The following is a 27,117-nucleotide window of genomic DNA, read 5'->3' as shown; positions in this document are numbered from 1 at the left end:
GGCAGCAGGGAATAGAAGACTAAGCCTGCACTCCAAGCAAGGAAAAACAGTATCTCAGAGACCACCACCAAACCACATAGAGCTGGGCTCCTCCTCCACGAGTAGGTCAGGGGAAATGTGCCTATGGAGAGAGAGGGAGCCTTCGCTCTGGAGGACAGCAGAGAAAAGATGAAAATTTATCTCTGGACAACTCCTAACCATGAGCTTGTACTCTCAAGGATTTGGAGCAAAAACTCACACTAGCCATCTGCATGGAAAAACACAAGCCGAACATTTTAAGTGGTCCCGGGTACACAGGGTCACCTGACACCAGGGCAAATACTCTGGAGGAACGTACTTCAAACCCAGTCCTCCAAGATCTCCCATAGCTACATTCCCAAAGAACAGCGCGCGCGCACGCACGCACACACACACACACACACACACACACGCACGAGGAAACAAGCTGCCATGACTTAGGATCAGCAGGAACCACAAGGTGCAGAACAGACCCACAAAGGCTGCATATACTGAAAATATCAAACAGACAATATAAAAGCATTTTTAATAGTTTAAAGAAATAAATAGACAGAATGATGAAGGAACAAATAATAATCAAAACTGGCCAGGCAGCCCTAGCCAGCTTGGCTCAGTGGATGGAGCATTGGCCTGCAGACGGAAGGGTCGCAGGTTTGATTCCGGTCAAGGGCACATGCCTGGGTTGCAGGCTTGATCCCCAGTGGGGGGTGTGCAGGAGACAGCCAATCAATGATTCTCTCTCATCATTGATGTTTCTATCTCTCCCTCTCCCTTCCTCTCTGAAATCAATAAAAATATATTTTTTAAAAAACTGACCAGGCAATTTTGAAAAAGAATCAGAGCGTTCACACCCAACACTAAGGGATGAGCCGTGATTGGTCAAAGCAATCAAATTCCCTCTGCCGATGGCTGGTCCAAGGATGTACACATGACCCACTTCTGGCCAACGTGATATTAAGAGGGAGGTCGTGTGGGGGCTTCTGAGAAAGCTTTTTCCTTCCTCATGAGAGAGAAACAGAGGATGGAAGAGAGCCACAGAACGTCTGCCATCCCACTTTCTCCAATTCCTGCTTTGGATGCTACGAGGTGATGGATGGAGCAGCAGCAATCATATCGCAATCGCGAGGGCAAGTCCAAAAGAACCAAGAAGTGCCAACCTAGCACTCTCACTCTGACTCTGTTAAGCTGCCAGATCAACTCTGGGTCAGCCTAACGCTAGCCTTCCCTCCTGAGGAAACAGTAGAGTCTCATGCAGTGAGCTAATTTTAGGGTGGTCTATTCTGTTACTTAGTCTCTTTCTAACTGACAAGCTGTGAAATTAGAAAACAAAAGCCTTTTGCTAAGAAAAACATAGGCTACGACTAGATGTCTTTTTGTGCTCAACTCTGATTATGAAAAGGGAACGACAAAGACAAAGAAAATTCTACAGAAGCCTTGACTATAATTGTTTAAAAAGGCCTGATTTTGAGCTGATAGAGGAGCTGAATTTATCATCTAGTGACTAAAATTAAGGGGCAACTCAAACTGTGGTTGGTGGCTGCTCCCCATACCACGAGGTAGATTTCCTATGAATATACTCTCCTTTCATTCCTTGTAAAGAGAAAACTACTCTAGTTATCTGGCTGCTTTATTACCCAACCCTATCTTTAAGGTCCCAGGTTTAAGCCTTTACTCTCTGGATGTGTTAGTCTCAAATGCTTACACATCTTTTGGAGATGTGTAAGCCTTTGTAGAATTTGAAGGGGGAAAAAAAGAATATGTTGTCCTGGCTGGTTTGGCTCGGTGGGGAGCGCGTCGCCCACGGACTGAAGGGTCCCAGGTTCAATTCCGTTTAAGCGCACGGCACGTACCTCGTTGCAGGCTCCATCCACGGGCGCAAGTGGGAGGCAACCAACAGATGTTTCTCTCTCTGTCTCTCTCCCTCCCTTCCACTCTGAAAATCAACGGAAAAAATATTCTTCGGTGAGGATTACAAAATAAAAGAATATGTTGATCTTGTAGAAAATGGTATTACCTATTACAACGTGTGCCTTACACTTGCCTTGTACAGCAGGTCCTCGAATAACATTGTTTCATTAGCATGTTGATGAGTTGCCAGGGCCAATGCACTCAAATCTCAGAAAACTCTCTTGGATATCAACTAGCCTGTGGTAAAATTGGTTTTGTTACAATGTCATTTCCTTTCACTTATAGTCACAGAATCTACTGACCAGGTTAAGTGAGGATTTACTTAGGTGACATCAACGTTGACTAGCCCTGCTCTGCCCTTTTTCCTTTACTTTCTTGGCTTTTCCAGCCCTATCTAGTCTCTTGGTAGAAGCCAACATTATTAGCCCCAGTCTTGGCAAAGTATATTCGTTAAAAGATAAAACTTTGAGTGCCTGGCTGGTGTGCCTCAGTGGTTGAGCATGGTCCTATGCACCAGGAGGTCATCCAATCGATTCCTGGTCAGGGCATTGATCCCCAGTAGGGGGCGTGCAGGAGACAGTCGAATGGTGATGTTTCTCTCTAAAATCAATTTTTTTAAAAAGCCCTGAGCCAGCTATTCCATCTTGCTAGACAGATAAGAAGGTGAATAATAAACATTCAGCTAACAGATATGAAAACTTTTAGCTAAAAATACACTTATTCTGTTTTCATCATTATAAAGTAGAATTCTGATCTAAATCTGTTTGCCAAAAAGAACAAAGAACTTTTTAAAAAATGTATTTTTATTGGTTTCAGAGAGGAAGGAAGAGGAAGAGATAGAAACATAAATGTTGAGAATCATCAGAAACATCAATGATGAGAGACATCAATCGACTTTCTCCTGCACGCCCCCCACTGGAGATTGAGCCCAAAACCTGGGCATGTGCCCTGACTGGGAATAGAACTATGGTCTCCTGGTTCATAGGTCGACACTCAACCACTGAGCCACACCGGCCAGGCAGAACTTTTTTTTTTTAATAGTCCCACGGACTGTTAACTTTGTTAAAATAGTTAAAGAAACCACTAGACTAGGTGACTCCAGTGCTTTAGGGAGCTTATGTAAACAACCTAAAATTCTAAGCCAGGGTCAATGCACTCAAATCTCAGAAAACGAAATGCAAGAACTAATAAAGACAGCCAATTGAAATTTTTTTAATCTAAGAAAATTAAACTCAAGAACAACTACCATACAGCCAAAATAACTAGATTTTCCTAAATAAGACAACTGTTTAAGCTACAGCCATTAAATAATTTCTTTGCTTCTGTGTTTCTCTACCCTAGCCCATAGAGCACCTCTAGTCATTTTCAGTTTTGGCTGCCGAATTAAAATCATTAGCTCAAATAAACTCTTCAAAATGTAATGTGCCTCAGTTTACCTTTTTACATCTTATATAATCTTGAGAATGTTTGTTAAAGAAAAATATGATTTATTAAAATCTACCTTATAGGATAGAAAAGGCACTTGATAAAATTCAACACACATTCATAAAAAATACCTCTAAACAAAGTAGGTTTAGAAACGAATGTCCTCAACCTAACAAAGGACATTTAGAAACAAATCTACAGCTGACATCACATTTAATGGTCAAAAACTCAACACTTTCCCCCTAAGATCAGGATCAAGACCAGGATGCCCACTCTCAGCACTTCTATTCAACACTATATTAGAGATACTAGTCAGTGTGATAAAATGAGAAAAAGGGAAAAAGAAAAGCATGAAGAATGGAAAGGAGGAAAACTTTTTATTCACAGACAATATGACTATGTAGAAAACTCTAAGGGATCTACACAAATCCCAAGGGATTCTCCTGTAAGAATTAACAGTGAATTTATCAAAGGCACAAGATACAAGGTCAGTATACAAAATCAATTGCATTTTTATTACGCTATCAACAAATGGAAACTTTTAAAAATATCATTAAAACAGCATCAATAATTTAGGCAAGAACCAATAATAGATGTTAAAACTAGTAAGTACAATCTGAGGAGTAACAAGATATTTATATAGTCTCAAAGTATTTCTTCACATGATACAACCTTAACCAAATGATCAGTTAACATCATCAGTAATGAAGCAAGTAGCATGTACCTCACAATCTGATGCACTGGGAAGAATACATCATTTTTGTGGTATTCTGACCCAAAGTGTATAACCTAATTTAATCACGAGGGAACATCAGACCTTTTGTACAATGAGTGGTGTTTTACAAAATCCCCTGACCGCCATTCCTCAAAAATGTCAATGGCACCTGGCTGGCACGGCTCAGTGGTTGAGAGTCGACCTATGAACCAGGATGTCAGGGTCAATTCCTGGGCTCAATCTCCAGTGGGGGCGTGCAGGAGGCAGCCAATCAATGATTCTCTCTCATCATTGATGTTTCTATCTCTCTCTCTCCCTCTCCCTTCCTCTCTGAAATCAATAAAAATGTAGTTTAAAAAAATGTCAATGGCATGAAATACAAAGACAGTTGCAGGAACTGTTCCCAATGAAAGGAAACAAAGGAGATGTGAAAGTCCATGCAATGCATGATTCTGAATTTTCTTTTTGTAATTTTATTATTATATTTTAACTATTTCACTTACAGTTTACATTCAATTTATTTTATATTAGTTTCAGGAGTACAGCATAGGGGTTAGACAATTATGTACTTTACAAAGTGTTCCCCTGATATTTCTAGTATCCACCTGGCACCATGTGCAGTTATTAGAATATCATTAACTATGTTTCCTATACTATACTTTGAATTTGCTTTTGCTATAAAGATCACTATTGGGACAATGAAGGAAATCTGAATAATGTCTGAGATCAGATGACAGAATACAATATCAATGATAATTTCCTAATCTTCATAACTGTACTGACATTAAGTTAGAAAATGTCTTTGTTTTTAGGAAATAGCCACTGGAGTGGGATAAAGGATAAAGGAACATCATGTATGCAACTTACTTTCAGTTAAGTAAAAAATATGTATAAAATAAATATGTACAGTAGTGCCTCTTATGCATGGGGAAAACATTCCAAGCCACTAGTGGATGCCTGAAACCTTGGATAGCACAAACGCTATATATGAAATTATTTCTATGCATACAAAGCTATAATAAAGTTTAATTTGTAAATTAGGCACAATAAGAGAATAACAATAACTACTAATAAAATAGAACAATTATAACAATAAAGGGTGGGGAAAAGTATGTTTACAGTTGTGAGTACACAAAATAGAGTTTATTATTATTTACTATTGTATTATTTTCCAAATAAACAATTATAAACCTACTTTTGCTCCATCCTGTATACTAACTATAGTAATATACTTAACACAGCAAAAGTTATGTGAATGGCTTTAGACCCATTATTAGGTAAAATAAAGGTTACTTGCAAACAGTACAGAATACGTTGACCGCTGATCTGATAACCTAGAGGGCTACTAAGTGACTAACGGGCAGATAGCATATTCACCATGGAGACGCTGGACAAAGGGATGCCTCATGCCCGACAGGACAGTTCGAGATTTCATGAAGCTACGCAGACAGCACACAATTTAAAACTTATGAAGATAAGAGGTGACTACTATACATATGTGTTAACACTTGGGGAATCTGAGTAATGGGAATATGGGAGTCTTTTGCACTACTTTTGCAACTTTTCTGTAGGTCTGAAAGCTACTGAGAAGCTGGTTTTATAATTTTTTTAAAAATATATTTTATTGATTTTTTACAGAGAGGAAGGGAGAGGGATAGACAGTTAGCAACATCGATGAGAGATCGGACTCAAGGGTCCCAGGTTTGATTCCAGTCAAGGGCATGTACCTTGGTTGCGGGCACATCCCCAGTAGGGGGTGTGCAAGACGCAGCTGATAGATGTTTCTCTCTCGAGTCCGAAGGCTGATGCTCTGTCCACTGAGCCAAACCGGTTAGGGCTAATTTATATAGAAATAAATGAAAAAGATCTAGAATAGCCAAAACAATCAAGACTAAAGTTGGAAGTCCAACACAATCTGTTTTCAATATTTTCTATTAAGACAATGTGGTACTGGCATAAAGATAAACATACAGCCCTGGCCAGTGTCTCAGTGGTTAGAGCATCAGCCTGCTCACCAGTGTCTCGGGTTCAATTTCCGGTCAAGGGCATGAACCTATGTTGCAGATTTGATCCCCAGCCAGGTCAGGGAGCATGCGGAAGGCAACCAATCTCTCCAATCTCTCTCTCTCTCTCTCTCTCTCTCCCTCCTTCCCTCCTTCCCTCCCTTCCACTCTCTCTAAAAAAAATCAAAGGAAAAAATATACTCAGGCGGAGATTAAAAATAAAAATAGCCCTAGCCGATTTTGCTCAGTGGATAGAACATCAGCCCACAGACTGAAGGGTCTTGGGTTTGATTCCAGTCAAGGGCTCGTACTTTGTTTCGATCTCCAGCCTGATCAGGGCGTGTGCAGGAGGCAACCAATCACTATGTCTCTCTCACAATGATGTCTCTCTCTTTCTCTCTCTCCCTCCCTCCCTCCCCCCTCCCCCGACTCTCTCTCTAAAAATCAATGGAAAAATATCCTTGTGTGAGAATTAACAACAACAAAATAAACATAAATATCAATGGAACAGAGAACACAGAAAAAAAATCTCTACATATATGGTCAGTTAATTGTCAACAAAAGAGCCAAAACAACCCTAGCTGGTTTGGCTCAGTGGATAGAGCGTCGGCCTGCAGACTGAAGGGTCCCAGGTTCAATTCCGGCCAAGGGCACATGGCCAGGTTGTGGGCTCGATCCCCAGTAGGGGGTGTGCAGGAGCAGCCGATCAATGATTCTCTCTCATCATTGATGTTTCTATCTCTCCCTCTCCCTTCCTCTCTGAAATCAATAAAGAAATATATATATGTATTTTTTTAAAAGAGCCAAAACAATTCCATGGGAAAAGGGAAGTCCCTCTCTTTTTTAAGAAATATATTTTTATTGATTTCAGAGAAGAAGAGAGGGAGAGAGAAATAGAAACATTAATGATGAGACAGAATCATTGATTAGCTGCCTCCTACATGCCCCCCACTGGGGATTAAGCCTGCAACCCGGACATGTGCCCTGACCAGGAATCAAACCATGACCTCTTGGTTCAAAGGTCAATGCTCAACCACTGAGCCATGCCAGCCAGGTGGAAAGTCTCTTTTAAAAAAAGGATTTAAAAGTAAGTAAGTAAATAAATAATTTTCAACAAACATGAAAAATGCACGTCATCCCCTACTTCACACAATATACAAAAATTCATCTGCAATGGATCAGAAATCTAAGTGTAAAACCTAAAAATACAAAGCCTCTAGAAGAAAACGCAGGAGATGGTGGAAAGCAGAATAATATCCATCTCCTCCCCGCCCCATCCCTCCCCCCTCCCTCCTCCCTCCCCTGCAAAAGTTCCCACAGTCTAATCCCTGGTCCCTGTAAATATGGCAAAATAGACTTTGTAGATGCAATTAAGAATCTTGAAATAGGGAGATTACCTGCGTTGTCCAGGTGGGTCCAGTGTCTTTATAAGAAAGATGGAGGCAAGAGAATCAGTCAGAGAAGAGATGGAGAAGATGTTAGAGTGACGTGATTGCTGGCTTACAGTGGTCGCCAACCGTGGTCCATGAGGTCCAAAAGGTTGGCGACTGTTGGCTTAGAAGCTGGTGGAAGGAGCCACAAGCCAAGAAATGCAGGCAGCCTCTAGAAGCTGAGACAGGAAGGAAAATGGATTCTCCCCTGGAGCCTCCAGAAAGAATGCAGCCCTGCCATGTCCTTGGATATTAGACAACTACACCCATAATTGTATGATCATAAATGTGTGTTGTTTTAAACCACTGAGTTTGTGACAGTTTGTTACAGCAGCAATAGGAAACTAATACAGGCACCATCGTCATTACTTTGTGACAGGAAAATATCTCTTATAGGACACAAAAGGTACTAAGTATTAAAAATAAACAAACAACACAACAAAAAAACCCTGGATAGATTGGACTTCATCAGAGGCACTGTAATGAAAAGGCAAGTCACAGACTTGGGGGAAAATCTGCAACACATATATCTGAAAAAGGAGACTGAAAAAAATACAAAGTTAATGCCCATGACAAAAAGACAAACAACCTAATAAAAAAAATAAGATAAATGAATGACTAATAAGCACATGAAAGGTACTTACATGTCATAAATGGTTGGGAAAATGCACATGAAAGCCACAATAAAATACCACTACATGCTATCTGAATGGCTGAAATTTGGAAAATTAAAAAGACTGGCAGTATCAAGAATGGGTAAGGGTGTGAAGCAACTAGAATTCTCATATACTGCTGAAAGGAATATAAAATGATACAACCACTGTGCGAAACTCAATTTCTAATAAGGTTAAAACTTATATTTATCCTAAGACCCTGCAATGCCACTCCTAGGTATTTAACCAAAACAAATCTCCAAAAGAGGCTTGTACAAAAATGATCCAGCAGCGTTATGCACAATAGTCAAAAAGTGGCCGGAGATACCAACAAGAGGATGGAAAACAATCGTGGTCTATGCTTACAGTGGAATACGACTCAGCAATAAAGTGGAACAGACCATTGACATAGTCACAATATGGGAAAATCTCCAAAAACCATACGGTGAGTGAAAGAGCCACCCACAAAAGAAGTACACACTGTGAGATTCCATTTATATGAAATTCTAGGACAGGCAAAACTAATCTATACTGACAGAAAGGAAGTCAGAGGTTGCCTGCGCTGGGGGGTGGGGGGAGGAAGGGCATGGTGGGGAGGGAGGAATGACTATTAAAGGGACACAGGGAACTTTCAGTGACGCTGGCAGTGCTCTGTGTCTTGATTTGGGAGATAGTTGCACAGGTGCATACATTTGTCAAAGACTCATTGACCTCTTGACCTCTACAGTAAGATCTGTGTATTTTATGGTATGCAAAATAGACCACAATTAAAAACAATTTCTGCCCTGGCCAGTGTGGCTCAGTTGGTTGGGCATCCTGTGCAAAAGGAAGCTGCCAGTTCCATTTCCAGTCAGGGCACATGCCCGGGTTTTGGCTCCATCCCTGGTAGGGGGCCTGAATGAGGCAGCCTATTGATGCTGCTCCATGTTGCACTCTCAAATAGATGTTTCTCTTTTCCTCTCCCTCCCTCTCCCTTCCTTTCTCTCTCTAAAAATTAATAAACCATTCTTTAAAAACAAAAACAAAAAATTTCTCACTGCAAGAAAAAAAACACATCTTGTAGAAAACTGGTTTGTTCACTTAAAATTATAATCTCTCTTTGTCACGGCAGGTCTATTTTTACCCAAAAACATTTTGTTGATTAGCTGGCTAACTATGATCTCATCAATCCAGCTCTAATTAATTCAACCAGAAAAATAAAAGGATTGTGCCAACTTTTAAAAATATTCGTAATAGAGCAAAAGGCATTCCTTCTTGGAAACATCTGTTACAAATCAAGTGACTAACAGAGGCAACCCACACAATTCGAAATCTCAATTGGCAGGGACATCTGTGAGAGCCCCTGGGGCTGGGTAAAGCAGTTTTGCTCTCCAGCAGTGACGGAATCTCAGAACAAACACGTGCCTCTGGTTGTTTATGCCACCAGAAAGCAACTGGGTCTCTTCCCTGCTCTGCACTGTTTATCACCTGTCTCCTCTGTACACCGGGCTCCTCCAGAGGGCAGTGGTCAGGGTGACTCATGTCCACTCTAGTCTGGCACCCACGGGAAACCATGATGGGGTATCTGGGGCAGGGATCAGCTTGGGGCCCATCGCAAGTCCCTGCTTACCTCATAGTCTTGCTCCCCGGCCCCTCCAGCCGAGCTGCCCACCAGCACCTCCACAAAGGCCGAGCCATCGTTCCCGATGTCCACACTATGTATCTGCTCCTCCTTCTCTAACTGCAAGAGAGGGAAAGCCCACTGTTAGTGCCTGCTCTGGCCCAGGGCTCACTGTAGGACCTTGGGAGTGGGATGACCTTCATATGAGCCACCATATCTCCTTGCAATGTCAACTCTGGGACACGTAGGTGGCCAATATTGAGTGGTGCCACCTTGTGCCCAGCATGTGGCATTCAGAGCTCAAAAAATATTCACTGGCCCTAACCGGTTTGACTCAGTGGATAGAGCGTCAGCCTGCGGACCCTAGGGACCCAAGTTTGATTCCAGTCAAGGGCATGTACCTTGGTTGTGGGCACATCCCCAGTAGAGGGTGTGCAGGAGGCAGCTGATCAATGTCTCTCATGGATGTTTCTAACTCTCTATCCCTCTCCCTTCCTCTCTGTAAAAATCAATAAAATATATTTTTTTAAAAAAAGTAAAAATACAAAAAGAATTGTCTTAAAAAAAATAAATTCACTAAATGCATAAACCCCCACACCCTCTTCCCCAGCTCCTCCAAACTCTCCAGACTCTGCCAGACCAGCTTATAATCTGCTCTCCTTGGCAGCACTTGCCAGAGTTTCCACCCCCAATCACAAAGGCTTCTGGGGAAGTTCCCTGAGGATAGGGCCCTGTTCTGGTTTTCTCACCACTGCTTCCTGGGTTCAAAACCCAGCTCTGCCAAACACTAGCTATATGGCCTCTAACCTCGTGGAGCCTCAGTTTCCTCATCTGTAAAATGGGGATGATAACCATATCTATGCACGTAAATACTATGGCCACAGGGCCCGTATGTAATAGGCACTCTACCACTGTCAGTCAGGAGGCATTATTAGTCAACTAGAGGCATTATTAGTCAACTGGTGGGGGGGGTCTTCAGCCCAGCCTGAGCCCTCTCGCAGTCCAGGAGCCCTTGGGGGATGTCTGACGGACAGCTTAGGCCTGTGGGGAGCGAGCCTAAGCTGTCCGTCAGACATCCTGAGCGCTGCTGTGGAGCCGGCCATGAGCCCAGCTTCTGGCTGAGGGACGCTCCCCCTATGGGAGCACAGTGACCACCAGCCGGCAGCTCCTGCTTTGAGCGTCTGCCCCCTGGTGGTCAGTGTATGTCACAGTGACCGGTCGTTCCGCCATTGGGTCAATTTGCCTATTAGCCTTTTATTATAGAGGATGTTCAATAATTATCTGTCAAAAGAAGGAAAGAGCTACCTGTAGGACCTGCCATCCCCTTCTGACATTTAAGGATGCAGGAAGCCAGGTGGGGGTGGAAGGCAGTTGGAAACAGCTGAGGCAAGTCTCCTGCTTTCTAGTTTAAGACTCCTGTATTTGGGTCCTAGAATGACAAGTTAGCCCCCTGGTGTGGCTCAGTGGTTGAGTACTGACCCATGAACCGGTTCAATTCCCAGTCAGGGCCCGGATTGCAGGCTCGATCCCTAGTGGGGGGGGGGGGGGGGGGTGTGCAAGAGGCAGCCGATCAATGGTTCTCTCTCATCATTGATTTTTCTATCCCTCTCTTCCTCTCCCTTCCTCGTTCTGAACTCAATAATAATTTTTTAAAACCACACATATAGAATGACAAGTTATTCCAACCTTCAAAGGTACCTAGTCCACCACCACTCAGATCATCTACCCCCACTGCTCAGATTATCTGATGCTCCAATCTTCCCTGTCACCTCCCAGTCAGGAGTTCACACAGACATCACCTGCACAGGGCTACACACAGGAGCATCCGACATGGAAGGAAGGAGCCTGGACTTGGGATGAGTCAAGCCTGGGTTCAAATCCAGCCCTGTCATTTCTAAGAGTGCAACCCTGGGTGACATACAACCTCTCTGAGAGGCAGCGAACTCACATGTTAAAGGGAGGGTCCTCATTGTTATTATAATAACCCTCCTTCTGAAGCGAGCTGGATGACACAGATACTAACAACCATAACAACAGCTGCTGTGAACATCTAAGGGCCCACGATGTGCCAGGCACATAATGCACGCATCTTCTCTCCTCACAACGGCTTTGCAAGGCAGGGCTATAATTATCTTCATTTTATACATGAGCAAATGGAGGAAGGAAGTGGTTATGTAACTCCCTAAGGTCACACAGCTGGTGAGCGGCAGAGCTGGGACCAGAGACCGTGCAGGCTCGCTAGAGCTGGTTAGGGCTCCTTCCCCACCAGGTGAGCATGCTGAAGAGAGAGGAAGTGATGAGAGAGAGGCCTTCCCAAGGTTGAGCCATGCTGGCCTCCTGATGACTCCGCCCGCCTCCACTGCTGCCCTCAGCTCAGAGCCCTGTGCGGGTGTGGTGCTGCCCAGGCACACAAGTCCCAGCCTGACTTCTTGGCCTCCTGCCACACGTGGTGGCTCTCCTCCAGCCATGCTGCCTCCTTCTGTCCTGAGAACAGGCTGGCTCCTTTCCACCTGTCATCCCCTGCCTAGTCTACTCCTCCCCAAACCTTCCTGTGGCTGGCGCCTTCCATCCTTCAGGTCTGCTCAGATGTTGCTTCAGCCCAACCAAAGTAGCCTCCCCACCTCCTACCAGGTGCTTCTCTATCCCCTGTCCCAGCTTTATTTTTCTTCATTATCACCATTTGATATTATATAGTTACATTTTTTATTTGTATTTGTCTAACATCTGTCTTTTAAGCTCCATGAGGACAGGGGCAATATGACTCATTCCCTCCTGTGTCCCCCAATAATCCAGGTTAATCGCACCATCTCAAGATCCTTAACTTCATCTTATCTGCCAGGTCCCTTTTGCCATGTAAACTGACATATTCACAGGTTCTGGGGGTTAGGATGGGGCATCTTTTCAGGGGCCATTATTCTGCCTATCACAGTTGACGAAGCTCTTCCTGGGCCAGGCATCACTGAATCCTCACATGGGTCTGTTACTATCCCAGTTCTTCAGATGGGGAAACTGAGGCTCGGTTTAAATAAACAGCTCACATGTCACAGAACTATGACTGGCAAAGAAATGTGGGCCCAGCTTTCTGACTATAAACTAACACTCCTTCTCAACTCCCCTTCAGGTAAAAATGCAATATCTTTACCTCTCCCACAACATAAAGCACCATGCCCACATTTAGTAGGATGGATATATTTTGTATTTTAAATGAATGAGCCTTTTAGCTACTTCTACTTTGCACACACATAGATTCCCTTATATTTTCTTTTTTTCCTTTCCTTCTTTTTATTACCACATACTTCGCTTAAAACAACATACATTTATTATCTCAGTTTCTGTAGATCAGAAATTCAACACAGGATGACCGGATTCTCAGCTCAGGGTTTTACGGGGCTGAAATCTAGTGCTGGTTAGGTCTGTGGTTCTCATCTGGGGCTCAGGGTCCTCTTTTAAGAGGACTGGCTATTGGCAGAATTCATTTCCTTGTGGTTGAAGGACTGAGGTCCCCCTTCCTAGCTGACAGTCAGGACACAACTCTCAGTTGCCAGAGGCCCCTCGCATTCCTTGCCACATGGCCCCCACAGGCCGCTCAGAACATGGATGCTCGCTACTTCTTCCAGTCAGCCAGAGTGTGTTTCTCTGACTTCCTCCTCTGTTCTTTCTTCTTTTTCATAAATAAAAAATTTTTCATAAAAATTTCCATGTGTAGACATGGAAAGAACCCAAATCAAATGTCCACAGACTTATGAATGGATACACATTGTATGGTCTATCCCGGTGGTCGGCAAACTCATTAGTCAACAGAGCCAAATATCAACAGTACAACGATTGAAATTTCTTTTGAGAGCCAAAGTTTTTAAACTTAAAACTATATAGGTAGGTACATTGTTATTAACTTAATTAGGGTACTCCTAAGCTGGCCTTTGCTAAAAACGTCCTCAATCTGATTGAGGTACGTTCGCTGAGGTCGACCCCTTCCAACTCTCCCATCCACACTTGTCTTTATACTTGTTTCGTCTATCTCCTTTCTGAAAACCGACTTCTTCGCATGGGCCACGAAGTTTCTTTTTTTTTTTTTTTTTTTTTTGTCTTTAAACTAGAATTTATTGGTATACAATAAATCTTTCATAGATAAAGTGGCACATCTTTGCAGCTTCTATTGCACCAAGTATTGAAGATTAAAAACACAAAGAAAAGAAACATTTTGTTTTGAAAACACTGCAAACAGCCAAGTACAGTACTTTGTAAATAAAACATAAAAGGGCTGGAGTGAACACAATGTGTGGAAAGAACAAACCTAGAGGAATGGACTGTGGACGTGGGTCGGTGGTCACATTTCTTCCATCGCCCCATAGATGAGGCGAGGCTGCTAGTCTGTGGATCATGACCCCACGGAGGTCTCACATTTATCTCCAGACTGAAGCCAGAACGAGGATAGCGCAATTAGAAAACAAGAGAAGGTTCCCTGCCCGTGAAGAGCCGTGTTCTCCACAGACACACGCCCTTCCTCCCAAGGGGACGGCCGCCCACCGGCACATCCACCTCAGCAACAGGAACATGGAGCCTGAGTCCTGGCTCTTTTCTTCTTGGGCCACGAAGTTTCAATCGCACTGTATGTGCGCGCCCGCACGTGGTATTTTGTGGAAGAGCCACTCTCAAGGGGCCAAAGAGCCGCATGTGGCTCGCGAGCCGCGGTTTGCCGACCACTGGTCTCTCCAAACGATGGATTATTACTCAGCTCTAAAAAGGAATGAAGCACTGACACATGCTACAACATGGAGGAACCTCGAAAACAATACGCTAAGTAAGAGACACCAGACACAAAAGGCCACACATTGTGTGAGCCTATTTATATGAAATGTCCAGAATAGGTAAATCCATAGACAAAAAGTAGATCAGTGGTTGTCAGGGGCAACCTGGGGAAAGGAGAACAGGGAGTGACTGCTTAATGGTTATAGGGTTTCTTTCTGGGGGTGATGAAAACATCCCCAATGAGTGGTGGTGACTGCAGAACACTGTCAATATACTAAAAACCTCTGAACTGTAGACTTTAAATGGTTACAATGGTGAATTTTATGTCATGCGAGTTTTATCTCAGAAAAAGAATGTTCAGTAAGTGTCAGCTGTTAGCAGAAGGGCTTAAGCACAAGATGACTGTCATCTGCGGCCAGGTTTGTGGGCACCTTTCGCAGGAAGTCATAATTCATGACAGTGAAACAAATGGCACATGGAGATTTGCAAAGTTCCCAAGAGACATCTTGTAAAAACTGTTCCACACCCATGAAAGGCAATGGTATGTATAATTTAAAAGAATAAACTTTAAAAGGTAGAAATTTAAAAGGTAGAAATCAATGGCATGAATCTCCAAGATATAATTATTTGAAAAAATACTATGTAATTTTAATGTTTTAATATGTTTTTATTGATTTTAGAGAGAGAGGAAGGGAGAGGGAGGGAAACATCAATGAGAGAGAGTCATTGATCAGCTGCCTACTGCACGCCCCTCGCTGGAGATTGAGTCCCCAACCTGGGCATGTGCCTGACGGGGAATCCAACCATGACCTCCTGGTTCACACTCCACCACTGAGCCACACCGGCGGGGCTCTCTCTCTCTCTCTCAACCTCTCTGTCTCTAAAACAAAGAAAAAAATCAATAAAAACATATTTAAAAAACAAAGCATACTATGGAGAGCAGCCAGACCCAAAAGTATATACTGTCTGATTCTATTTACATAAAATTCAAAACCAGGCAAAACAAATCGATGCTGTTAAAAATCAAGATTATGGTTACCCTTGGGGGGGAGGGGCAGTGACAAGAAGGAACACAAGAAGGTCTGGGGGGCGGCATGTCCTGTTACTTGATCTGACTGTGGAGCAGATGACAGTTACGGTCTGTGAGGATTCACAGAACCGTGTGCTTTGCTGTACACATGTTACACATCAAAAGAAGGTGAAAACCAATTTAAAACCAAGCGATTCGTAACCACTGAGCCCTGGCCAGTGTGGTTCAGTTGGCTGGAGTGTCATCCAGTACACCAAAAGGTTGTGGGTTCGATTCCTGGTAAGGGAACATACCCAGGTTGCAGGATCAATCGCCAATCAGAGTGCATCTAGGAGGCAATTGATCAATGTTTCTCTCTCCCACGCTTCCTCTCTCTCTAAAAATGTCCTTGGGTGAGGATTAAAGAATAAAAAGAAAGAAAACCACTGAAAAACAAAAAAGAAACGTATGCCACCTTGCTGTTGAACATTTCTCCTAAGCAACCCACCTCCAGGGGGGCACTGGAGCTACACCTGGGCTGTGTGCCAGCCATCCCCTCTGGCCAGGAGAAGTAGCAAACAGATGGAAACTCCCCTCCTGAGAGCAAGCAGTGGCTTGTCCACAGAGATTCTATGGCCATGGCAAACAAAAAAGGTACGTGGGCTATCAAAAGCACAGGGCTAAACCCTATGTGCTAATATCCAGGTGTAGCATAATATTGTTGGGAAGGAAAAAAACACAGATTAGCCTATGTGTCCTGATGTCCAGAAGTTTTACCCTCATCACTTGCTTGAAAAGAACCAAAATTAGCATTCACTGAATATGGAGTCACCCTGCATACTGGCAGCTGCCAAAAGCAATCAGAGTTTCCAAAGGATCTCTGACATGAGCTAAGTTAACCACTGCAATTCCGCTTGCTCAGAGACCTGCCCCCTGCAGTTCATTCTCAACACAGAAATCAGGATTCTGTGAGAACCCAAGTCAGATTCTATTTCTTCTCTGCTCAGAGCCTTTCAGTGGCTCCCCTCTCAACCAGAGTAAAAGCTTAAGTCCTTACAATGGTTTTCAGGCCTTGAGTGTCATGGGGCCCTCCCCACCAACCCTCTTAGCTCATCTCCAACTTCTCTCCCCCTGGCTAACTCTACTCCACCCCCGTAGGCCTCCCAGCTGTTCCTCTCAGGCCAGCATCAGCCCACCTAGGAGCCCAGAATCTGCATAGCTCACAACATAGCTCACTCTGCTTAAATGTCACCTCAGGGAGGCCTTGCCTAACTCCCTATTTAAAATCCTCTTGTCTGGCCGGTGTTGCTCAGTGGTAGAGTGTTGACCCATACATTGGGTGTCACGGTTCGATTACCGGTCAGGGCACATGCCCAGGTTGCTGGTTGCAGGCTCCATCCCCAGTGGGGGGCGTGCAGGAGGCAGCCTATCAATGATTCTCTTTCATCATTTATGTTTTTATCTCTCCCTCTCCCTTCCTCTCTCTGAACTTAATAAAAATACATTTAAGCCCGACTGGTGTGTTTCAGTGATTGAGCATTGACCTATGAACCAGGAGGTCATGGTTCGATTCCCAGTCAGGGCAAATGCCCAGGTCACGGACTCGATCCCCAGTGGGTGTGCAGGAGGCAGCCAATCAATGATTCTCTCTCATCATTGATGTTTCTCTCTCTCTCTCCTTCTCCCTTCCCCTCTGAAATCAATATAAATATAAATGTAAATATTTTTAACAAATAAATACCTCTTGCCACTGCCTCCTACCCCAGCTGAGGCATTCCCCATTCCTCTTAACTGTTTGTTTTTCTTCCACAGCACTCGTCAGCTGACTTATGTTTTACTTTTGACTTTCCCCACAAACATGAAAGCTTCACAGGACTGACATATCTATGTCTGATGCTGTCCACTGCTATATGGCCCCAATATCTAAAACAGTTTGGCTATAGAAGGTGCTTTATAATTAACTAGAGGCCCAGTGCACAAATTCGTGCACAGATGGGGTCCCTTGGCCTGGCGGGCAATCGGGGCCAATTTGGGCCCGTCAGCCGGGGGGAGGGACCGCTGGAGGTTGGCTGTGGGAACACACTGACCACCAGGGGGCAGATCCTGCATTGAGCGCCTGCCCCTGGTGGTCAGTGCGTGCCATAGCAACTGGTCGACCGGTCGTTTGGTTGCTTAGGCTTTTACATATATATAGATTATTCAATGAATGAATGAACAACTGAATCCACCCATTCTTGAATCTATAGGTCCTGTCCCTGTACTGACAACTTCCACACCTGTCTCAGCTCCAGGTCCGATCTGCCAGCTGGATGACGCCCCTCAGAAATCCCAAAGTCGTATCAAACCTGGACATGCTACATGGACACATCACCTTCTCAGGCTGCCTCTCTCTGGTTTCCCATTTCAGTGACAGCAGCACTGTCTCCCTCAGTCTCCCGGGTCAAAGAACCCTGTGCCTCGCTCCAGCCCCTGGGACTCCCTCACCCCCATGTCCTGTCTCCTCTGCTTTCAGTCTCTCTGCTCCCACTGCAACTGAGGTACAGATTGGGGTGACTCTCCTGGGGTCACAGGAAATTTCCCTGGGATCATGAGAGAGCCCAGCAGAATCATCACTCAGTTATAAAAACAGGAATCCCTCCCTTTACACAAACACCTACCTGTTGACAGGGCACCTCTGCAGACGTTACGTCACCAAATTATCACAACAACCCTGGGCCTGAATCTCATCATTCCCAAAAGACAGATGAGAAAACAAGTGCAGAGAAACTGAAGCACAGGGAGGGGAGACATGAAGCGGCCAGTCCGAACTACCATTTCTGCAATGCTGTTGTTAATCTTCACCATGGGATATGTTTGCCATTGATTTTTAGAGAGTGGAAGGGAGGGAGAAAGAGGGAAGGAGAGAGGGGGAGAGACAGAGAGAGAGAGAGAGAGAGATAGATCAGTGTGCGAGAGACATGCTGCCACTGTCCAGGAAAGGAGGCTGAGGCCCAGGGGAAACCCTCAACCTGCTGCCAGCGGACTTGGGGAGCAGGGTCTGGACCCAGGTCCAGGCTCCCTTTAGGTCCCACAGCAGTTCTCAACTTGTGGGTCCCGACCTCTTAGGCGGTCGAACGACCCTTTCACAGGGATCGCCTGAGACCATCCTGCATATCAGATATTTACACGACGATTCATAACAGTAGCAACATTACAGTGATGAAGTAGCAACGAAAATAATTTTATGGTTGGCTCACAACATGAGGAACTGTATGTACAGGGCCAGAAGGTTGAGAACCACTGCACTAGGGGATGGGGTGGGGGCAGGGTCACCTGGAGCACCACCGAGATGGTCTTCTCGCCCGCCTTGGCTGCGCGCCACTTCCGGTAGGTGTCCGCCTTGAGGAGGTTGTCTGCACAGTGGGTCTGGGCATGGACATAAGAATGGGAGAGGGGATGTGAGGGCACCGAGATGAAAGCTGGGTCCCCCACTTCCAGACTACTCCTCCGAGCCCTCCCAAGCCCTCTGCGATCCCCCAGGTTTAAGTGTCCCCGTTAATTCCCCCCGCGCTCGGCCTTGAGCCCCCTACAACACTTCACCCGGGAAGTTCACCCATGAGCTCTCCTAGTCCTCCTTCCTTCCGGAACTTCCACGGACGCCCGGAAGCTTCCCCAGTCCAAATCCCTCTCAGAACCCCCTGATAACCAACCTCCTGGAAATGCCCCCCGACCCTCCTCAGACTCCCCTGAAGGTCCCTTCTACACTCCAGACGTTCTCACGGAGCCAGCGCCCTCAGAATTCCTTCACGTCTCCCACCCTAGTTCCTCACCGAGTCCTGGCTACTGCAGGACACCACATGGCGGAGGCGGATCTCCGGCATGTCAGCGTCGTGCGCTTCCCGGGACCTGAAGGACGCAGGAGGGTCCGAGTTTCGGGGGGCGAGGAGGGGGTGCGCCCTGCGCGCGCTGAAGTGCGCACGCGCACGAGGCTCGGGCCTTTCAAACCGCGGCGCGCCGGCGCACGCGTCGACCCGGCGCCAGAGCAGTCCCGCCTCTCGGGAGAGTGGCTCTGAGTTCCCTAGCAACGAGCTTCTCCTCTAGCCCCGCCTCCCCCTGGCCCTATCACTCTTTAGCCCCTCCTCCCGGTGATGGTCACATCCCGTTTTTTTCCGGGCGCCTAGCAACAGGAGCGGCCTCCGGGATTGGTCCCTGGAAGAAATTCCCCATTCTCATTGGACAACGTAGTCACCGCCCAAACTGAAGCCTAGAAAGCTAGAGGACCGCAAAGCTGAGCGCGTTTTTGCAGAGAGCCTGGAGCAGTGATGGCGAACCTATGACACGCGTGTCAGAGGTGACACGAGAACTCATCTTTTTGGTTGATTTTTCTTTGTTAAATGGCATTTAAATATATAAAATAAATATCAAAAATATAAATCTTTGTTTTACTATGGTCGCAAATATCAAAAAATTTCTACATGTGACATGGCACCAGAGTTAAGTTAGGGTTTTTCAAAATGCTGACACGCCGAGCTGAAAAGGTTCGCCATCACTGGAGCGTACTGCAACAGGATCCTCCACCGGTCCTGCAGCTGCACTCTTCCCCCGCTAGCTTCCCACCACACACACAGGAAAAAAAAAAATCTCAGCTCTCAGAGTTATGCCTGAGGCCAGGAGAGAGTGCGTCAAGAACCTAAATAAAACACAAACCAGACACACACACCCAGCCTAGAGTGCTTCCACCCAGGCCTCAGTTTCCCAATGTGACCTGTGGGCATCTGTCTCCTGCCCCGCCCGTCCATCCCTGCCGGTTGACAGGCACCCCTTCTGTTCGGGTCCTCGCCAGACCCAGGGAGACAGCCCCAGGCGGGTAGGAGCTGGAGACAGCCCAAACAAAGGACAGGGAGTATGAGCCAAGCCCATGCAGAAGGGAAGGAGACAAGGCTCCTGGGCCCCCGCAGAACGAGCCCGGACAGGCTGGGCGCTCCCAGGTCGGGCCCCACCCACGCAGGGTGCCTCCTTGAGATGAGAGAGAAGAGAGAGGGGTTCTCAGACCTTGTAGCTGCCCTACACCTACAGGGAATCAAGTGACATGGATTTTGACCTTGGGCTTCAGGCCAGAAAAAGAAGGGGGGGCGGGTGGTGTGTGAGAAAACAGGAAAGTGCCCCTCTGCGTCCTGATAGAAGGGGCTGGAAGCCCAGACTCCTGGGGTCCCTGTGGAGGAGGGGGCTGGCACGAGACGCCCATGTTCCTTTTGGATTCTGGTGGCACCTCCCCAACCCAGAGCCGCAGAGACCTGCCCTGCGATCTTACCTCAGCTCCTTCTCTCCCCGGGGTGAAGGTGGGTCCGGACCCGCCCCTCCTCGGCTTCCTATAAGTACTGGGAACCTGGGGCTGCTGGGTCACACACCATGAGGCCATCCGTGACACCGAGCGCCTTCCTGCTGGCCTTCACCCTGCTGGGCACCCTGCTGGGTCTCGGTAAGTGGCCAGAGGCTTGGCCTCCTGGCAACCTCCTCGGGAAAGGGAGGACCAGGAGAGAGCAGCCAGCAAGGTCTCTCCGAGGGAAAGAGCAGGTGTCCTGGGAATTCAGGTTCATGTTGAAGGCAGAAGCTAAGGGAAGAGAAAGACTGGGGCCCGAGAGAGGAAAAGCTCAAAGGCTCTTGGATTGGATCTCTGAGAGAGGAGGGGGCGTGGTGGCTCTGGGTCCTCCGTCCCCCAGGAGGGGGTCTCCAAATAAGACATTTAAACTCTAGAAAATCAGAGGAGTGCATGATTAAGAAGGGAAAATTTTTTTTATAATTTTTAAAATATATATATATATAATTTTATTTCAGAGAGGAAGGGAGAGGGAGAGAGAGATAGAAACATCAATGAAGAGAGAGAATCATTGACCAGCTGCCTCCTGCACACCCCGCACTGGGGATGGAGCCTGCAACCCGGGCATGTGCTCTTGGCCGGAATCGAACCCGGGACCCTCCAGTCCGAAGGCCAATGCTCTATCGGCTGAGCCAAACCGCCTGGGCAAGAAGGGAAGTTTTAAAAAACTGGGGGGAGAGGGAGAGATTACCTTTTTTCCTGGACTCTAGGGAGATCAAGCCCCCAGCCTCTCCTCCCTCAGAGGCAGAGCTCAGGCAAGCCCCACCTTCCCCGGGTCCCAGGGGTCTGGGCCCCAAGCTGCCTCCTCTCTCAGGTCACGGAGTCCATGCCCTCAGCCCTCCTGGTCCTCACTCACCCTCCTTGACCTGGGATGCAGACCTCAGATTCAGGTTCCCCTTCCACAAGACCTACACGTGGTTCCCAGAGAAGGAGGGTCCCACATCCAAGAACCAGCTGGGCCTGCAGCTTCACAAAAACCCCTGGAAACCACCTCCCGGACCCCCTCCCTGTCCCCTCCCTGTCCCTGAGCTTTCTGGAGGACCCCCTCTCCCTGTCCCCTCGGACCCCCTCCCTGTCCCCTCCCAGACCCCCCCCGTGTCCCCTCCTGGACCCCCCTCCCTGTCCCCTCCCGGACCCCCTCCCTGTCCCCCCCACGGACCCCCTCCCTGTCCCCTCCGGACCCCCTCCCTGTCCCCTCCCGGACCCCCTCCCTGTCCCCCCCCCCCGGACCCCCTCCGTGTCCCCTCCCGGACCCCCCTCCCTGTCCCCTCCCGGACCCCCTCCCTGTCCCCTCCGGACCCCCTCCCTGTCCCCTCCCGGACCCCCTCCCTGTCCCCCTCCCTGTCCCCTCCAGACCCCCTCCCTGTCCCCTCCCGGACCCCCTCCGTGTCCCCTCTGGACCCCCTCCCTGTCCCCTCCCGGACCCCCTCCCTGTCCCTCCCGGACCCCCTCCCTGTCCCTCCCGGACCCCCTCCCTGTCATCCCAAGTCCACAGCCTTGTAATTAGGGAAACAGGCTCCGTGGTGGAGTCGCTTCCCGCCTCAGGAAGCCGCTTTGCTGGCATCACCGGCGCGTCCCTGGCGGGTGCTGGACAGTTCCCCGGACAGCGGTCAGCGCCCCACCCAGGGGCAGGCAGCCGCCGGTCCTCCCGCCCTCGGACCCACAGTCCGCCCCCTCCCCCGCGCGCAGCCCCCTCGTGCCTCGACCCCACCCGCCCGACCACAGCCTGGCCCTCTGCCCCGCAGGGTGCCCGCTGAGCTGCGAGGTGTGCAGGGGCTCCGGGCCCACGTGCAGCGGGAAGATGAAGACTTGCGAGGCCGGCAAGGACGCCTGCGTGGCCATCGTGGGGGAGTCGAGCACCAGTAGGAGCCCGGGCGTCAGACCCGGGGAGGCGGTGGCGAGCGGAGGGACCGGCTCGGCGGTGGGCGGGCAGGGGCGAGGGAAAGGCGGTTCCGAGGTGGAGGGAGGGAAGTGAGTTCGGTGGAGGGGAAGAATCTAATAGGCCAGAGGCGGGGGCGCATCCGAAGGAAGAGGCTGGGGTGGTCTGGGAGGGAGGAACAGGCTACCCCAGCGATCGTGGAGGTCGTGCGCGCTGGAAGAGACCATCCCTGACAGGAGGAGGAGGGATGCTATTGGAGTAGGAGGAGAGAAACAAAAGGAACCACAGCAGGCAGAGGGGAGAGGGACATGACCCCAAAGCATGGAGCTGTAGGGAAGGGGCAGGGAGGCTACGGAGTAGAAGGGGAGGGGAGGGGGTGACTTAAATGGAAGGGGCCAGCCCAGACCTGAGAAAGGATGGGGGAGGTGGGGAGCAATGGAAGAGACTGTGGAGGGTTTGGGGGATGGGGGGGGGGGCATGGTGTAGGAGTGAAGGCTGTGACAGCAGGTGAAGGGCAGCCTTGAGTGTAGAAAGGAACCATCCCAGCAGGAGGGGTGTGTAAGGAAGGGGGGTAGGCGATGGCAGGCTGCCCTCCTGACCTAGTCCGCGTTGGCAGGTGGGGGAAGGACCTGAAAGGGTTGGAGAGACACCTACCACCCCATATAGGAGGGAGCTACAGACCCTGGGGGTGGAGGTGTGGGGAGAGGAAGCTGAGGGGGGAAAGCCACACTTTGGTGAAGTGAAGAGGGGGACACCTTGGGATTGGGCTGGAAGAGACCACCTGTGGGGCAGAGGAAGGCGGTGGAGACTGGAGGAGACCACTTAAGGCACGATCTGGGGGTAGCCAAAGCGGGTGGCAGGAGGCCCTCAGTTGGAGGTCTAGGGAGTGACCATGAGGAAACCTGGAGGAGACGCTTAGAGAGGGATGTGGACGTTTCAGGGCGGTGGTGTGGGGGCAGGCATCCCACCATTTGTTGAAAGTGGCTCCCAAGCCTGTGAAGGCCTGAAGAGAGCATCTCATGCGGGCATAGTGTAGCTATAGATATCCACAGGGCCTTTAGGGGGTGGCCATGGTGGGGAGGGGGCTGGGAAGGACCTCCTCGTTAGGCAGGCCTGGGCTTGGCAATGGGGAACAGCAAGTGACCGCCAAAGGCTGGCTAGGGGCTACGGTAACGAGGTGGGGGTGGGGAGAGCTACCTAATAAACCACTCCACACTGCACCCAGGTAGATAAGGGGTATGGCTGTAGGGGGGGAGGGGCTGGGAAAGACCATCCTAGACAGTCATGGGGTGGGGAAGCAGTGGGGTGGGGAGAGGCCCCAGGCAGGGTCAACACTACCCAAGCCCTCCCCTCCTGTCCCCATCCCTCAGAGGGCCACCACTCAGTGAACAGCTACAAGGCGTGCATGAAGTTCAGCGACTGCTACTCGGGTTTCGTGTCCACCACCATGGGCCCCAAGGACTACATGGTGTCCAACACGCACTGCTGCCAGAGTGACGGCTGCAATCAGGGCTCGGTGCCCCGTAAGTGCCAGCTCACCCCGGCCTCATGAGTCTCTCCAGCCAGTGTATGTGCCCTCGCCCACCGCTCATCTGTGCGCTGTAACAATGGGCAAGCACCTTGCTCGAGCCCGTTTCTGCTCCTGTAAATGCAGGGTCCATAACCGCTGTTCCTCGGGGTTATTGTGAGATTGCGGGGGAGGGCTTCGGAAACATCTCTCTGTACCTTGTACTCCACCCTCCTCCCAGCTCCCCAGAACAACCGTACTGAGAATGGCCTCCAGTGTCCCGCCTGCATCGTACCCTTCCAGGAGACGTGCCCGGGGACCCAGGCAGCCCGCTGTGTTGGCCAGGAAACCCATTGCATCTACTTCGCTGGCAAAGTGCAGGCTGGTGAGGGGCAGCTGGTTCTCGGAAGGAGGGCACAGGGGCCCCAGAACTGGAGGAAGCCAATGCTTCCAGGTTTTAGGGGAGATGGTGGCCCCAGAGAACTGGGTGAGGAGGTGGCAGGACCAAGATTTCTAGGTTGTGAGAAAGGAGCAGTTGGGGGCCCTGACTCCATTCTGAAACCCCCCTCCCAGGTATCATCAACACCAGGTTTGCCACTCGAGGCTGTGCCACAGAGAGTGCCTGCAATACCAAGCCTGGCGCTGAGGTGCCCTCAGCCTCCTATCTCTACTTCCTCCGCCGAGCAGACTGCCTTCCAGCCCCCCAGATCTCTGGCAGGGGCGAGTGAAGAACTGAGGAAGGGGTGGCTTGAGGTCCCCATCTGTCCTCAGCCTGCAGCTCCCTGTGTGCCTACAATTAAACAGATTAACTGAGCAAGCCTGAGTCTTTGTAACATGATGCATCGCAGGGAGGTGTGTTGTAGAGAGAGTGGCGGGGGGGCGGGGGGGGACCCTACTTTCATTAAGGGGTTACTCCATGCTGAGTCCCTGTGCTAAATGTTTTCCATGCTGTACTTCATTTCATAATCACAGCAACTCTACCATTGATATTATTATCCCCATTTTACAGATAAACAAACTGAGGCACAGATTAGGGTGTCATTTGCCTTGGGTCAACCCCTAGGGAGGATCAGAGTCATGATCACTTCTGAGTAAGCTTGCCCTCTTTTTGCCTTTCATGTCAGCAAAATGTGGATATTAATAGTTATAACCTCATAGAGTTGTAAGAGTGACATAAAATAATAATAATAATAATAATAACTAAAAAGAATACTTAGTGCAATGCCCAGCACCTTTCAGGCAGTGTTGCTTCTAGAGATAATATGCCTGAGTAAGTAGCAATCATCATAATGGCTGCCACTTACTGAATGGCCATTAGTCTGCAGGTGCTAAACGTTTGTCCTTGATCAGGACAGGCTAGATTATGCTACAGTAACAAAGAAGCCCCTAATCTTATTGGTTTAAAACAACAAAGTGGTATTAGTCAACTCACGTGCAGGCATGCTGTGTAACAAAGCATCTCAAACCAGACATAACAATAAGCATTCTTCTTTCCGAAGGATTTGTGGGAGGCTGAGGTGGCTCTGCTCCTGGTCACGCTTTGGCTGATTTGGCTCTAGTTTCGGGAGGATTCAAGTTCTCCTCTTTGGGGTTCCACAAACCTCTGGGATTAGTGGTTCCCTGGCAGGTCACAGGAGCACAAAAGCCAAGTGCACTGAAAGCGCCTGCCGAGGTCAGGTCTGCTAACATTTCACCGAGTAAAGTAGATCAAACGGTCAAAGCCGACCTTCAGGGAGCAGGGATGTATCCTCCCCTCCAGTGGGAGGGAGAGGAATGGTATGTGTTGAACAAGCACCCACTCACAAGAGTTTGATTCTTCCTTCACCTACGTGTTGTGTTTGGCACCACCCACAGGTGTTCTGCTTATCATCCTAAGGCAGCCACCAACTTGAACACTGCCCATCTCTGGGCACAGGAAAGTCACATGGGTGGTTAAATGCCGTGACTCAGAAATGACTTGACACAGCTCTTCAGATGGAGCTGGTCACATGGCCCCACCAAACCCCATAGGGACCAGGAGTGCAACCCTATCCTGTGACATGGACACGTTTCATAAGAGACAGCATCAGTGGCCACTCTGGGCTCTTAGGGGCACTTTCTCATCTTCACAACTTCATGTGAGAGGCACTATTATTCTCATTCCTGTTTTCAGGAAAAGAATTTGAGGCTCAGAGGGATGTTACATTGGCGTTCACACAGGTAAAAAGTGGCAGAGCTTAAGATTTTATTTAATTGGTCATGTTGAGGGGGGGAAAGAGACCACGTCACAGAGAGAAGGAACAAGCCTGTATTAGCTATCGTTTACTGTGTAATAAACCCATCTAAAATTCAGTGGCTTAGAACAATCACCTTTAATTTTGCTCATGGTTTTATGGGTCAGCAATTTGGTCTGGGATCAGTTGGGTGGTTCTTCAGCTGGTCCCTGCTGGGTTCATTTGCCTGCCAGCTAGGCAGCTCTGTTTTGGAGGGTTGTCAGGCTGTGGATTGGGCTGTCAAGGCTGACTGGGCCACATCTCTCTTTTTTTTTTTAATGTATTTTTGATTTCAGAGAGGAAGGGAGAGGGAGAGATGGAAACATCAATGATGAGAATCACTGACAGGCTGCCTTCTGCATGCCCCCTACTGGGGATTGAGCCCGCAACCCAGGCACGTGCCCTTGACCGGAATCAAACCTGGGACCCTTCAGTCCACAGGCTGACGCTCTATCCACTGACCAAACCGGCTAGGGCTGGGCCACATCTCTTATGACCCAGCAGATTATCCAAGGTTTCCTGTTGCACTTCCCAAGCCTCTGCTCGAATCATGTTTCCTATTGTCACGTGGCCAGGTTTGGAGTCAGAATGAGAAGGGACTATCCAAGGGCAT

General features: G+C 48.3%; 2 protein-coding genes across 7 annotated transcripts in view; one reads left to right on the top strand and one right to left on the bottom strand.

Moving 5' to 3' along the window:
• The window catches only part of XRCC1 (X-ray repair cross complementing 1), a 31,010-nt gene extending 9,788 nt beyond the window's left edge, over positions 1 to 21,222 (bottom strand). The window contains exons 1-3 of one of the 6 annotated variants that reach the window (XR_011469406.1): positions 20,801 to 21,222; positions 18,823 to 18,915; positions 9,762 to 9,872 (exon numbers count right to left, since the gene is read on the bottom strand). Coding sequence is in view for 5 of the 6 variants with exons in the window: in XM_070401742.1 (XP_070257843.1) it covers positions 9,762 to 9,872; positions 18,823 to 18,915; positions 20,801 to 20,908 (312 nt within the window). In the remaining variant the exon portion in view is untranslated. Of the gene's footprint in view, positions 1 to 9,761; positions 9,873 to 18,822; positions 18,916 to 19,319; positions 19,472 to 20,800 lie in introns of those variants that run through there. The other 5 variants (XM_070401742.1, XM_070401740.1, XM_070401741.1 and 2 more) reach the window with 5 other exon arrangements.
• On the top strand, positions 20,899 to 25,037 carry PINLYP (phospholipase A2 inhibitor and LY6/PLAUR domain containing). Its single transcript, XM_070401746.1, has 5 exons — positions 20,899 to 20,968; positions 22,612 to 22,728; positions 24,116 to 24,268; positions 24,494 to 24,637; positions 24,826 to 25,037. Exons 1-5 carry the CDS (start codon positions 20,899 to 20,901, stop codon positions 24,978 to 24,980), a joined length of 639 nt encoding a protein of 212 aa, XP_070257847.1. The 3' UTR covers positions 24,981 to 25,037.
• The last annotated feature ends 2,080 nt before the right edge of the window (positions 25,038 to 27,117 follow it).

The sequence above is a fragment of the Myotis yumanensis genome, unplaced genomic scaffold, assembly GCF_028538775.1.
Source record: "Myotis yumanensis isolate MYYU_CA2020_CCGP unplaced genomic scaffold, mMyoYum1.0.hap1 SCAF_23, whole genome shotgun sequence".
NCBI lineage: Eukaryota > Metazoa > Chordata > Mammalia > Chiroptera > Vespertilionidae > Myotis > Myotis yumanensis.
Note: the sequence above shows the minus strand (reverse complement) of the source record. Positions and strands in the feature narration are given on the sequence as shown.